Raw genomic sequence first — 14,797 nt, 5'->3', positions numbered from 1 at the left:
TAATAATAATATATTTATTGTTAACGTGATAAATTTTATTTACTTTTAAGATTTTATCATTAACCATGACATATATAAAAATTTTAGATAAAAAAGTCTAAGGAGTCAATATATTTTATTAAAATTTAACTAATATTTTATCAATAAAAAAATGAATAATTTTATATAATTAAATATAATTTTATACCATTAAAAATAATAATAATAACTAATTAATTATTATAAATCATAAAATTTATTGATCCTCTAACACGTTTCATTTTAAATTAAGTTTGCTATTTGTGGTCGCTACTTGCAACTCGTGGCTGGAAGAGACCGCTGTTGGTGCGTGCTTGATGAGAGCTACTTGCTATTCGTCACCGCTGCCTGCTAATTACCGTGCTGGTACTTGAAGAGCTGCTAAAGAAGGCGAGCTTAGAAGATGATGGAGGAAAGACGAGCAAATAAGGGTTGTTACTCATCGTTACTGCTAGACCAAAAGACGTGAAAATGAGAGACTAGTGAATAGGGATGACAAAAAAAAAAAATCGCACATGCCAATATTTGCAGAAATTATTTGTAACGGAAAGGTTAAAATCTACTTCCACAAATAAATAGGAATAGGACAGGAGATTGAGGTATCCATTTTACAAAAATCTGTGAAAAAAAATTTACTTAAATATCTATAATCTATAACAAAAAAGTTAATGAGGACTTACAAAATTTTCACGGGACGAAGACCCGCAAATAAATAGTGACGGAAGCGTGAGATTGAGGTATCTACCCTACAGGATCTGCAAAAAAATATATATATATAAAAGTTGTATAAATAACGCTAATTCATTTTATTTTAATCTATATGTTAAAAATTTTATATGTATTTTATTATGTTAAATTTGTGTTTTAATTGTATTTGGTTGGATATATTTGGTTCAACTATATATGATTTTATTATGACATTATTGATATTTAAAAAAAATAAAATTTAATATTCATAGATATTTGCGAATATGTGGCTCTTCTGTGAAGAAAAATAAATGGAGAGTCATAATAAAAATGGGACAGAAATAAAAGCATTTTATTAGTTAAACGGTCTTCTATTTTTATAAACACGTATTGCTATTCTTATCGAAAAATGAGAAAAAAAAATGAAAACAAAATTACGTATATAAATTATTGAGAAAGATCTGTAAATGAGTAAATCTCACCTGAAAAGAGAGAAAATAAATTTAATTTATAGGATTAAATTTATTAAGTAAATACCCTTAACATCTTTTTCACTTTGACATCTTTAATATATCAAACTAATCTACTGTTTTTCATTTTTTTTGTGGTTTACGCAAACCAATTCGATGTAGTTGAGAGATATTTATCATATATAATAAGAGTGCAGAATAATAAACCACTATATATCCTCAACTACCTTATATAACTATGATAAGTTCAACTCGTTTTTTACAAACTATTTTTGTTAAATACATTAATATGTGTCTTTAAAATATTTATTAATGGAATTATAACTAAATAAAAATAAATTAAATAAATAATATGTAAATAAAAGTAACCAACAATTCACAATAAAAAAAAATTCAAAATTAGAAATAATAAAAGAGATATGCTACACATATAAATTTTTTGGTATATAAATTTATATAAGTTGGCGCAACCTCAACAAAAACGACATTCAGTTTAGATTGCGTATAAAACACACACTTTTCTAACTTTTAAATAACGCAAATAGTTCTTTTTCCTCAATCAAAATCGCAACATTCAAATTTTAAATAAGGATAAAAAATTTTCAAAAATCGTTGCGAGAAGTGAAGGAAGTTACGAAGTTGAATTCAAAAAGAATTATGAGAAAATGAAATAAGAAGATGAAGAAGAAGTAGCAGAAGATGAAGAAGTAGTAGAAGATGAAAAGGAGGAAGAGGAAGAGTTTTGAATTATGCAGAACTTATCAGCACACATACACCAAAAATTTTTTAAATAATACACTCAAATATCTTTGCGTTATACCAAAATATTTTCGTGTTACACCCAAATTTGTTGCAAATATAAAAAAAGTTTCCTCTAATGCTACATCTTTTTCTTCTTCTTTTTTTTCTTATTTCTTTTTTTATTTTCGTTGAATGAATGTAAGTTCATCATCTTACAAGTAATTTTACAGTATTATGTGTTTCTTCTTCTTTTTTGTTTGATTTTTTTGTTTTTATTCTTGTTAAGAGAGTAAAATAAGAAGAAACTTGAGAAGGTAAAACAAAAACAAAGATGAATAAGAAAAAAAGAAGAAGAAGATGATGATGATGATAAAAAATAAGAAAAAGAAGAAGATGAAAGATGAGCAGGAGGAAGAAAAAGAGTTTTGAATAATTATGCAGAACTTATCAGCATGCATACACCGAAATTTCTTAAATAAGACATTCAAATATCTTCATGATATATTCAAATTTGCTGCAAATACAGAAAAATGTCTCTTTCAATGCTTGCATTTTTTTCTTCTTATTTATTTATTTATTTTTTAGTTGAATGAATGTAAGTTTATCATCTTTCAAGTAATTTTGTACCATTATGTATTTTTTCTTCTTCTTTATTTGATTTTTTTTATTCTTGTCAAGAGAGTAAAACAAGAAGAAACTTGAAAAGATAAAATAAGAAAAAAATATGAATAAGAAAAAAAAAGATGATGATGAAAAAGAAGAAGAAGCAGTAAAAGATGAAGAGGAGGGAGAAAAAGAGTTTTAAATTATGCAGAATTTATTAGCACACATACAACGAAAATTTTCTTAAATAATACACTCAAATATATATCTTTGTGTTACACCAAAATTTGCTGCAAATACAAAAAAAATATTTTCTTTAATGCAAAACTTTTACATTACATTCAATTCAAACCATCAACGATAAACAACAATGTTCACATACAAAAATAACATTATTCACCTACAGAATCATAAACTACTAACAAAAATATTAACTATAATCGAACCACACATCAGCCACTTGATTCGATTCAAAACAATAATTAACTTCGTTCGGGTTCAATTGACAATTTGAAATTTTAATTATTCATTATCTTAAACAACGAGATAACTATTAAAAACTGATTTTAGAACTTGATTTTAAAAACATAGAGAATGAACAAAAAACGCAGAGAACGCAGATAGAAAATATGAAAACGAAAACGAAATTCTTTTAAAAAAGGCAATTATAAAGTTAGTTAAATTAAGAGGCGCGTGAGGTGAATTAAGATAACATAATTTTGTTGGATAAATGACTTGTATGTGAAGAATAATTGATAATAAAAAATTCGAAACTTAAACAAAAAATAAAATTTAATGTTTAAAATTTAAAAGTTAAGATTTAGGGGTCATAGTTTAATATCTAGGGTTTAATATTTAAGATTTAAAATTTAGAATTTATAATTTAGGATTTAGAGTTTAGGGATTAAAATTTAAAACTTTGGATTTAAAATTTAAGATGATCGATTGTAATTAACGTGAGGTGATCATTGGAGGCGACTAAGATGACGGCTATGATGATTGGTATTGTGGGTAATTTTGCGGTGGAAGGTAAAATTGTAATTTTTTAAAGGAAGAGAAAAAAAAAAGAATAATTTAAAAAATTGTAAATGGACATTGGATTTTTTCAAATTATTGATTGATGTTGTTGATTTTTTTTTTGGATGGTTTTCATTAGCATAGTTTATATATATGTCAGTTTGAGTTTTTAAATTATGTTATAGATAAATCAGTGTATTTATATATAAATTATATTTAAATGCATTAAATTTTTGATATATTGAATTGATTATATAAAAGATTTATATCGACGATAAAAGAATATAAATTTTCTTTGATATTAATTTACTATTATTAATGTTAAGAGATGAGATTAAAAATATAATTACAAAAACAAAAAATAGTTATAATTAAAGTGATATAAGAGTAAGACAAAAACTTTTTCCTCCATAAAAAAGAGAGAATATTTCTTTAATAAATTTAGAAATATTATGCCAATTGGGGATAGTTGTAGAAATATAGCACATTAACAAACGAGTGTAAAAGATTGCTACGGTTTTTATGTGTATAAAATGCTAATATCCTATAAAGATTAGCATCCTTCCCTCTTTCATATAGAATAAAAAATAACGTCTAATTTAATAATTGAAAAATCTATTTAGTTCCACAATTTCTTCAATTTTCTATTGATAAATTTGGTAATAAGTAATAACTCGAGGGAGAAATTTTTTTATTATTCTCTTTGTATTTGTAAAATTGATGAATGATTTATTTGATATTACAAATATAATAAATTTATGAATTTGATACAAAATATTGATTTTGTGAGGTGAATCAGAATGAAATAAGAAACAAGAGGGGGGCCTGCAGCGCAAACGCGTTAATTAAATAGCGCAATAAATTGTGCAGCACAATGAATCTAATTGGCTACGCTCCCGTAATCGCGTTAGACCTAAGTCGGAACCCTGACTCCTATAAATACTGCAACATCTTCTCTTACCTCTCCACACAAAAAACACATTCACACACATCAGATCTGACCTATCATATGTCTCAGAGGGCCGCCGTCCCCCACTCTTCTTCCATAGCCTGTGGCCTCCATTCCCATCTTATGGTCTCTAGTGATATCTCCAACTCCAACTGGTCCCAATAGTCCCAATTTACTCTCTAATCCATTCTTTTCATTCTAACATACACTAACCCCAATTCATCAATTTTGCACCACAACAACAACAACATCATGGGTGTTAAGGGTTTTGTAGAAGGAGGCATAGCTTCAATCGTTGCAGGCTGTTCAACCCACCCACTCGACCTCATCAAGGTCCGCATGCAGCTCCAAGGCGAGTCCAATCCAACCTCCGTACCTTCCCTCCGACCCGCACTCGCCTTCCAAACCGGATCCCGATCCATCCACGTCTCACCACCTCCGCAAATCACCCAACCTCCTCGCGTCGGACTCGTAACCGTCGGCGTCAAGCTCGTCCAGCAAGAAGGCCTCGCCGCTCTCTTTTCTGGTGTCTCCGCCACCGTCCTCCGCCAGACACTCTACTCCACCACTCGTATGGGCCTCTATGACCTCCTCAAGCAGAAATGGTCCGTCCCTTCCCCTGTTCCCGGCGGCGCCACCACCATGCCTCTCTCACGCAAGATCGAGGCAGGGCTAATCGCCGGCGGCGTCGGAGCCGCCGTTGGTAACCCAGCTGACGTGGCCATGGTGAGGATGCAGGCTGACGGGAGACTCCCTCCAGCTCAGCGGCGCAACTACAAGTCCGTCGTGGACGCCATAACGAAAATGGCGAAGCAAGAAGGCGTTGCTTCCCTGTGGCGCGGTTCATCGCTTACCGTGAACCGCGCGATGCTTGTTACGGCGTCGCAGCTGGCGTCGTACGACCAGTTCAAGGAAGCGATTCTTGAAAAAGGTTTGATGCGCGATGGTTTAGGGACTCACGTGACGGCGAGTTTTGCGGCGGGGTTCGTTGCAGCTGTTGCTTCGAACCCTGTTGACGTGATTAAGACTAGGGTAATGAACATGAGGGTGGAGCCAGGGGCTGAGCCGCCGTACACTGGGGCTCTTGATTGTGCGCTGAAGACGGTGCGTGCGGAGGGTCCCATGGCGCTGTACAAGGGTTTCATTCCTACGATATCGAGGCAGGGTCCTTTCACTGTTGTTCTGTTCGTTACGCTTGAACAGGTTCGCAAGCTCTTCAAGGATTTCTGAGAAGACTACCAAGATGATCATCTTCATTATGATAATGGCGAAAAAATAAAATGTTATGACTTGCGTTTTTTGTTTACTCGTGTCTTGCGTTTTCAATATTCCTGATGTTGTGCCTGTGGTAGAGTCATTTTTATTATTATGATTTAATCCATCAAATCCAATATTTCTGGAATCAACTGGCCTACACTTTTTAATTTTTAATAATAAAATTCATGACAAAATATAAAAAAATACAAATATTATTTTTCAATTTGTGATCGAGTCAAATTCTTTGCGTCCATCAATCTCAAGAATACAAAGAAGGTAGGTAACAAGTGGGCCAAAATTTTTTATTAGAAAATTATAGAAGATTCTATGGTTTTAGGTTGTGAGCGTGTAAGTAGCATAGTCGGTTGTAGAGTGTGGAACAGAACGCGGTCATTGTGAGGTGTGAATGCTACCGTGATTTGTGCTAAAAGATGCTAACTAAAAGCGTTGGTAACTTGTTTGACCCTTTTCTTTTGTATTACTCTTTATGTTTGGTTAAGTTATTCCAGCGGCCAGCTTTAACAAGCGAAGCTACCAAATTGAAGCCTTGCAAGCTGTTTCCAGGGAAATAAAAAAGAAGATAACATTGTGACTGTTAGATAGTTTGGTATGTTTTGTTAAGCTATCTAAAGATTCATTATACTATATTTGCGTGAAGATATTCTTTAACAAAAAAGAAAAAGCAATGCTCAAGGGAAATTAGCATCCATAAGTTGCCTTTGTCCGGACTTAAAGGCTCCTTAGGATGCCTTCTCTTGTTATGCAAATTGGAAAACATGATAAGGGAACGTTCTTTTGTCAACAAGTGTCTTTATTTTAAGGGTCCTTGCTAAAATGATTTACAAATGGAAACTTTTATAGTTTTTTCTATAATAATAAGTTATAAATGAGTCACCAAAATGTGAGAACAAGCCAATAATGACACTCACTGTGGAATGGAAAATTGAAAATCACATTGTAAACTCATAAAATCAGCAATAAAATGAAATTTAGAGTGGTTTGTATTATGTTACGCTCGACTTTTAAATTAAACGGCTATCATATTGTTAGAGAAATTATATGCTTGATTTAAACCAAACGTGCTTTTCACTATCGATGATCCCTTCTTTCATGCTTGATAATTAAATTATATTTTATAAAAAAATGATTTTATTAAGCTGAAAAAGTTTAATTGTCTTGGCTTGAATTCTATTGTATCCCATGACATTGATTCCTGTACATTTCATATTTCACCAAATTTTGAATGTGAGTTGTGACGCAACCTATGTCAAGTGCAGTATTTCCCCCACTTTTCTTAGTGCGTAAACGGCAATTATTATTGACCACAAACCAACACTACTATTCTATTGATTGGAGCTTGAAGCTATGGCTGCAAACACTTCCAATTTGGTTGTCAACACACAACGCACTCATAAGTCATAACCAATCGGAATAAATCCAGATACAAGTTAGAGAAGTGCTAAATAGCATTATTGTAGAAGGAGACAAACACATGGTAATAGAAATATCACTCCCTGATTTGTTATTATTTCTCTTTTTAAATTATTCTGTATAGAAATTATTTGATTTTTTTTCTGGTGATAGGAGAAAGTTTATAAAAATTCGAAAATAATATAAAAGAGTAAGCGGCCGACATTCTTTGTAGGAAAATGATAGGTATACAATAAAAAAATTAAATAATGTGAACAATAGATATATTAGATGTTCATTTTACTAGCTATATAGATGGTTATTTTAATATTAAAATTTAGGTGAATAATTTAAAAGTATAATATATTTTTATTTGATTGATGGTTGTTCATATTGTTCAAGTAAGTACTCCCCTTTCTTGTAATACCAAATGCATAAGATCATTGCATGCGTTGGTAAACTAATTTCCTTTAATACTTAAAAAAGATTTATTTTATCAATCGAGTTTTGACTCTGTTGATAAACTTAATACACGAGGCATGTTAATTTGTTTACTTTTAATTAGTGAATTCTTTATAATTAACTTGGCACATGAGTCGAATTTTTGCTGTATTTTAAATATGACGAGAAGGTACCGTGTAAAAAGATAACTTTGTTACGTAAAGGTTTCGATTAGTATTTGTTATACTTGGATGTATTTGTCCGTATAACAATTTACAAGTGAGATAAGTTTTTTTTTTCTCTTAAATAAAATATAAAGAGATAAATTTTCTTACTACTCATCGTTTCTCTCTTCTTAATAATATGGAGGCAGAGTATCACATAGTTATTGCCATGTGAAGTTACTTGCCATATAAGCAATCAATGTGATAAGATAAACTAATGTGTGATTAACCATTCTCTCAATTCGGTTCCGTATTTCATCTTTTCTCCTTTGGTTTCCCCCTTCACTCTGCACCGTCCATTTTATCATAAATAAATTGATTATATCTAATCTAATCAAATTAATACGTGAATATGTGTAATAACAAGCATCGTCAGATTAGAGTAAGAAACCTATCAAAGATTGTGTCAAGTGAACGTGTTAAAAGAGTTTGGACACTTACTCTCGTACGTTCTTCTTTATATATATATTTTTTTGTAAAATAAATAAATCAAGTCAATGGAGATTGAAACATGATACGAGGATTTCAAATCCAGTATTAAAAGCATTTTAAAAATTGGGAAATATCAAACCTTAAGTACTGTTTCGAAAGATGACCTGAAATTAATGTAATTTGGGCTAGATGTGAGATTTAGATTTTTTTTTGGACGAAAGTTTTGACTTATTTGTTAAAGGGGTAAAATTGTTCGATGTCTTTGAGTGAATGGAGATGAGTGATACCTACAAGAGATCTCGATACTTAAATTAGTAAAGATTTTAGATATATTTAAATAAATTGAGATTGAAAAGTACCTAAATTTAATATATTTATAGAAAATGATGATAGCTTCACAATTACTCCTGAATATCTCCACTCTTAGTAGTGTGTGGTGACTTCCTAATTATTTAGTGAGTTATTCCAAGTCGTCATTAGGAATACATATCTGATGTAGTGGCATGACAAGTTTTTACTTGTCATGTAAGTTGGGTCGGGCATAGTTCGGACTATGCATTAGGCAAATTGGATGGATTATCCCGTGTCAATCTATTGAATTCTTTTTTTTTTTTTGGACTTCTTGTAGAATTGGACTGGCGTACTTAGGCCTTGGCTTGTGTGATGGACCAGGGTGTGAAGTTGACAAAGATGAATTGAGGGTGATGAACCAAAACAAGTTGCTAGCTATATGTTTTTATATATAAATGTCTAGATTATTACTAACATAAATCATTATCTTTAACCACGAGAACTAACACAAGTGATAGTTGCTTGGGTTGCTTAAACATCGTGTCAGGGTTTGATTCTTAAGGGGAATGTATCTCCTACCCACCGAAAGGTGAACTCCATCAAGACCAGAGATTAGTCGTTGGCTCATGGTCGATAGATATCCGAGGATTAAGATCCATCCAAAAGAAAAATCATCATATTATAGAGTAATATATTCAAAGGTAAAATGGCTTGATTTCTTTTCCCGGTTTGATCAAGTCATTTTACTCATTAGTCATTTTACTACTCGTAATTAATTTCATCCTCTTACATTGTTCTGGCTATGACTATGAGCTTTTGGAGGCAGCTCCAAGTTGGTGTTCAACTTCTTGGTAACAGTTATTATCATATGAACATGAAGCTTTAGCCAGTTGTTGCATTGTTCTGATCTTTACACGTGATTTTGGCAACAATACACGCCCTCAGTTATGATCTAATAAGGACCACATTTCACTTGTTTTGTCTTGGAAATTATTGAGTGTGCTGGAGTGATCAGATGCGCAACATAGAAGAATTAATTGATGTCCTAACCTGAATCCTATCCAAGAGGGCCTAATTTACCAACAAATGCAAGTCTCCTAATGTTGAATGATTTTATATTTCTCCCCTGTTCGATTACAGGTTATTATTAACTTACTATTCACCAATATGAACAAATTCTAAGGCTTGATAAATCGAATACACGCGATCAAAATCTGTTATTGGGTATTGACGACTATTGAAGATAACTCTAAAAATGCAACTGCAATTGGTGAACTAAACTCTATCCAAACGTCTATAATAACTACAAGTGCACCATCGAACAATTCGGCACAATACCAGAATGCGGGTGCAGAATCAGATATTATACTTCTCAATCAAAAACTAAATATACATTTTTCTTTGCTGTGTAGCTGTACGAGCTATGGGAAAGTGGAGAAGAATCAATACATTGGTGTCAACTAGAGCAAAATGTAACTGCACATTTAACCATAGCACTCTTCTTTTTTCTTGACTCATCCTTTCTCCGAATAATTCACTTGTCTTCTGAACCAAGAACTTGTTCCCTGAGCTCCTCAAGTTTAGCAACAAACTCATCCCTGTTTTTCTGCAGGTTCATAAACTCAATCATCAATACAGGTAAGCAGAATACAGGAAGTACTTGCATGCTGCTCGATCACTTTAATGTGATCTCCAAATATATGAACCACACTGAGACAGGCCAAGTAGCCGAATACCTTGAAAAGCAGATAACGGGAAGTGAACCATACTGTGTAACCAAGACCTATAACTTCCAAAACCTTGGGAAACTGCCACAAAAATGAGTCAAAAAGATAACTATTAGCATTTCGAAGTTGGATTCCCGTATGAAATATTGACATTTGAAGCTTTATACACACCAAAGGAATAGAATCAATAGCACCAACAATGGCTGATGTTAACCACAGGGCAACTACAGCAGCACCACCATACACGACAAGGGAACCAGTATCATCTGTGTCAAACTGTATATGCGCGGGGAAGAGAGAAAATGTTAGAAAGTCTGCAAAACGATGTGATCAAATTTTCCTTATAAGTAATCAGTTATGTATGTGACGGGACGCAAAAACCACAGACAATCTTCTTCAGAAAAGAAGAAACAGTCATGAGATTCACTAGTGCCATCAAAATATCAAAACAATATAAGGTATGGTATAAGCATAAGCTGCATCATATGATATAAAATAACAGATAAAGACCATCACTTAAAGCAGATACAGAATAGCTTTGGCTACATAAATATCACCGCAGAGTTAAGTTTGGTTTAACTGTAGAGCACATAAGAATTGCCCCCAACAGAATATAATGTAAGAAAAGCTCAAGTGAAGTCCTTGTGACCATAGTAAACGTTACTTGTGACTCACAAATGGGAGAAAAATACAAAGTTGGTTCGACTTATGTATGCTTATCTATCATCGTGTGTCTATCATAGTTGCTCAGGTAACCGCTCAGGTTCGACATTACTGCCGAAGTATCATAAAGCATTTGCATAAATGCAATCAATGAACTGTAGTTATCATCACAGCAACTCAATTTGGAAAAAATCACACAAAATCAAAACATTAAAAATCAGAGATTCAAAAACAACCCAAAACAAAACACCAAACAGGTTAGGTGCATAAAAAAGCGACCTTAAGATCGAGCTTATCGAGAAAATCCAAAGAGAGGCCTTGCTGTTCATCCTCCACAGGAAACTCTTTCTCTTTGCCATCGGTTCCATTAAACGAATTATTCTTATCATCTTCTGGTTCGACAACCTCAGCGTAAGTGGCACCGTCACGTTTCTCATTGAAAAAGGAACTCGACCCACTCGATGTTTCTTCAGATGTCGTTGATCTTACCAACACATTTCTCATGCAGATTGAACCTGTCATCAAAACCCAACATAAAAAAAAAACGATTCCTCAAAAGGATAAATTATTATCATAACGGCGATTTAAAAAAAAAAAAGGAGAAAATGCTGAAGTCAGCTCCAATCAGAAAAATTAGCAGCAGCATACAAATAACGTGAGAAAAAGAACATTAAATTGAAAGGGGGAAATGATAGAGACAGAAAAAACAGTGCGAAAAACAAAGAAAACTTAGGGTTTTGGATTGGGGATCTGTGAACTTACGAGGTAAGAGAGGTAGAGAGGGGGTAAGGAGAAGAGGAGAGCGTGAAGAAGACGAGAGGGAGCTCGGAAGCTTCGAAAAGGGCATAGCTTGAAGTTTGAAGAGCTCCATTTCAGACTTCAAAGTGTGAATTGAATTGAGAGAGCCACTTTTGGTTTTGGGGTTTTTGACACCTTTTTATATACAAAACAGACTGCCTTTTAGGGTTTCAGGGTTTTCTTTTATTTATTTATTTATTTTGGTTTTACATTTCGGTGAATATTTTTTAAAAAACAATAACGGAAGAATACCTTCTTCTTTTTCGCATATTTTTTCTCCATTATTGTTTTTTTATTGTTACTATTACTGTTGTAATTTTTTTCTTTTGCTTCTTTTTTTTGTCTCTTGATTTTGCAGTACTACATATTTTTATTCGTATTAAAAAGATAAAATAAAAAAAATTATAAAAAAGTAAAACAAAAAAAATAATAATGATAACTATAATAAAAAAGAATTTTGAATTATACGAAATTTATTAAAAGAATAATATCAAAATTTTTTAACTATGATGCAATAAATTTTTTAATTTTAATACTAAAAATTTTTAATTTTATCATTCAATAATATCAATTTTTTACGATATATAGTTATTCATTTTTTTTTAATCATATCTAAGTAAATTATACTTAATCACATTGCTTTTGTTCTAAATAAATTTATTTTTTATAATTTTATTCTTAAAAATTTTTGCTCATTATGAAATGTTTGTAGAATAACTAGAATCACATTACTTTATTATATATGTATCATTTTTTCCTACAAATTTATGTAGTAGTCATTTCACAAATATTTTATGATGAATAAAAATTTTTAAGAGTAAAATTATTAAAAATAAATTTATTTAGAACAAAAGCAATGTGATTAAGTATAATTTACTTAGATGTAATTAAAAAAATTGAATAACTATGTACCGTAAAAAATTGATATTATTAAAGGATAAAATTAAAATTTATTTTTATATATTGTTTTTGTCTCCAACGTTTTCGTCCTATTTAAGTTTCTAACGTTTTAAAATCGTCTCAATTTTGTCTCGCCGTCAATTCCGTTAACAGATCTCTAACGGCAGGACAATATTAAGTTAATTTTAAAACGTTAAGGACTTAAATAGGACGATTTAAACGTTAAGAACAACTTTGAGACTTACTCCAAACGTTGTGAATAAAAGCAATACTTTGATGACGATAATGAGGATGAAAAAGAAGAAGAAGAGGAAGAGGAGGAATGAGAATTTTGAATTGTGCTGAATTTATGCGATAATTGCACCAAATTTTTTTAACAATAACACAAGAAGTTTTTTAATTTTAACATAAAAAAATTTTTAACCATAATACTGTTCTTGTTAAGAAGAAGACGACAGAGGAGGAGGAGAAAGGAAAATTTTGAATTGTGAAGAATTTATCAAAAAAGTAATATAAAAAATTTTAATTGCGATACAGAAAAATTCTTAATTTTGATACTAAAACTTTTAACCGTGGCATAAAAATTTATAAACCGTGTCATTTCTAACTAAATGATATAACTTTTTTTATCATTTAACTAATTGGATGATATTGAATTTATACATACGAGGTTTAGTCATTTATGTGTCATTTAATTTATTATATTTATGTATTTTTTTTCTAAAATATATTTGAATAATTGAGTGTATTTTGTTGGTTGAATGAATTAATATTTTGAATTTGTAAATTTTAAAGATTTTTTGTGTTATTTACTAAAAAATTATATAATTTCTAACTAAATTATATGTTTTGTTATGAATGAATTGATTGTATGGTATTAAAATTAATATATAAAAGATTTAGTTGTTTTTATATCATTTGTAATAATTTAATGTGTCTTTTAAAACACACTTAAGCGTATTTTATTAGTTGAGTGAGTTATTTTTTGTGTTATTCACTAAAGATTTCGATATCATTTACAAAAAATTTTCATATCATTCGTGAAAAAATTATTGTATCATTTATAATTAAATGATGTATTTTTATTATCATTAATCTAACTGTGTGATATTTAACAAAAAAAAGAATATAATAATAACGATGATATTGATAAAAAAAAAAGAAAAAAGAGATATTAGTAATGACAATAATAAAAAAAAATATCAAGAAAAAGTAAAAAGTGAAAGAAGAAAAAAAAAAGAAAGGAACCAGTAAAAAGCAAAAAACATAAGAGAAAAAAGAAAAAAAATGCTCAAATTATAATAATTTCATTGAATTCGACTAGATATTTTATTTAGTTATAAAACTCTTTTAAATACGTATTTAGCTGAAAATACTTACATTATTTTACTTTCAAGTATCTAATTCTTCACTTGTTGCTATTGTAACTAATTTTCCATTGTACTAATTCTAATATGATAAATAGAACTTATATAGAGAAACAAAAGTAAAATTTTTCATACAAAATAATAATTTAAATGAAAAAATGTATTTATTCTCTGGATATTTAAAGCACAAGATTAAATTTGTAGATTAATAAGTCTTAAATTTTATAGTAGGAAACCACAGATATAATAACTTATTATCACGCCATTTTAAATGGTTTTTTCATCAAAAATATAAATTTTATATTTCTATTACTATATTACTATCATCATATATAAATTAGTTTAATTTTAATGTATTTATAAAATTTTTTAACTAGTAATTATTTTTAATGATATGATAATATACGATTAAATATGAATACATAAAAGTAAATTCATATAAATGATCGGAAATAATATTTTGTTTTGTCTAAACTCAACATAAGTTTCTGGACATGAACTTGTAACTGAGGCTTTTACTTTCTCCCTAAAGTTAAGGCCCAAGTCACGTTATAAAGACTCTCAATCTCTCAGGGTCTCACCAAGTTGTCCTAGCTATCATATTAAGGCCCAGATATGCTTTGGGCCGCTTCCTTTATTGTTGGTTGATCTCTTTATTGTTCATTATACTTGTAGTTTGATAAACTTGTAATTTTCTTTTCTTTTGGGCTTAGGCCCTTATGTTTACCAAAAAAAAAAAAAGAATTATACTTGCTCTGAAGTTTATCTGAAATATTGACTTGGGCCTGAACATGATATCCAG

General features: G+C 30.6%; 2 protein-coding genes and 1 non-coding gene across 3 annotated transcripts; 1 reads left to right on the top strand and 2 right to left on the bottom strand.

The window, feature by feature from the left end:
- The first annotated feature begins 4,484 nt into the window (after positions 1 to 4,484).
- Positions 4,485 to 5,887, top strand: LOC107487265 (mitochondrial uncoupling protein 5). The gene has a single exon (XM_016107885.3). It carries the CDS (start codon positions 4,738 to 4,740, stop codon positions 5,713 to 5,715), a length of 978 nt encoding a protein of 325 aa, XP_015963371.1. The 5' UTR covers positions 4,485 to 4,737; the 3' UTR covers positions 5,716 to 5,887.
- A 3,920-nt stretch (positions 5,888 to 9,807) lies between these two features.
- Positions 9,808 to 11,860, bottom strand: LOC107487266 (protein CURVATURE THYLAKOID 1D, chloroplastic). Its single transcript, XM_016107886.3, has 5 exons — positions 11,693 to 11,860; positions 11,210 to 11,445; positions 10,439 to 10,543; positions 10,277 to 10,348; positions 9,808 to 10,146 (listed from the first exon to the last, which is right to left on the bottom strand). The coding sequence occupies exons 1-5, from the start codon at positions 11,799 to 11,801 to the stop codon at positions 10,075 to 10,077; spliced, it is 594 nt and encodes a 197-aa protein (XP_015963372.1). The 5' UTR covers positions 11,802 to 11,860; the 3' UTR covers positions 9,808 to 10,074.
- LOC127748289 (small nucleolar RNA snoR128) lies at positions 11,011 to 11,106 on the bottom strand. The gene has a single exon (XR_008010230.1). It is a non-coding gene; the product is annotated as a small nucleolar RNA snoR128 (small nucleolar RNA).
- Positions 11,861 to 14,797: the final 2,937 nt, after the last annotated feature.

The sequence above is a fragment of the Arachis duranensis genome, chromosome 5 (assembly GCF_000817695.3).
Source record: "Arachis duranensis cultivar V14167 chromosome 5, aradu.V14167.gnm2.J7QH, whole genome shotgun sequence".
In the NCBI taxonomy this organism is placed as follows: Eukaryota; Viridiplantae; Streptophyta; class Magnoliopsida; order Fabales; family Fabaceae; genus Arachis; species Arachis duranensis.
The sequence above is the reverse complement of the archived record's forward strand: the minus strand, read 5'-3'. Positions and strand labels throughout refer to the sequence as shown.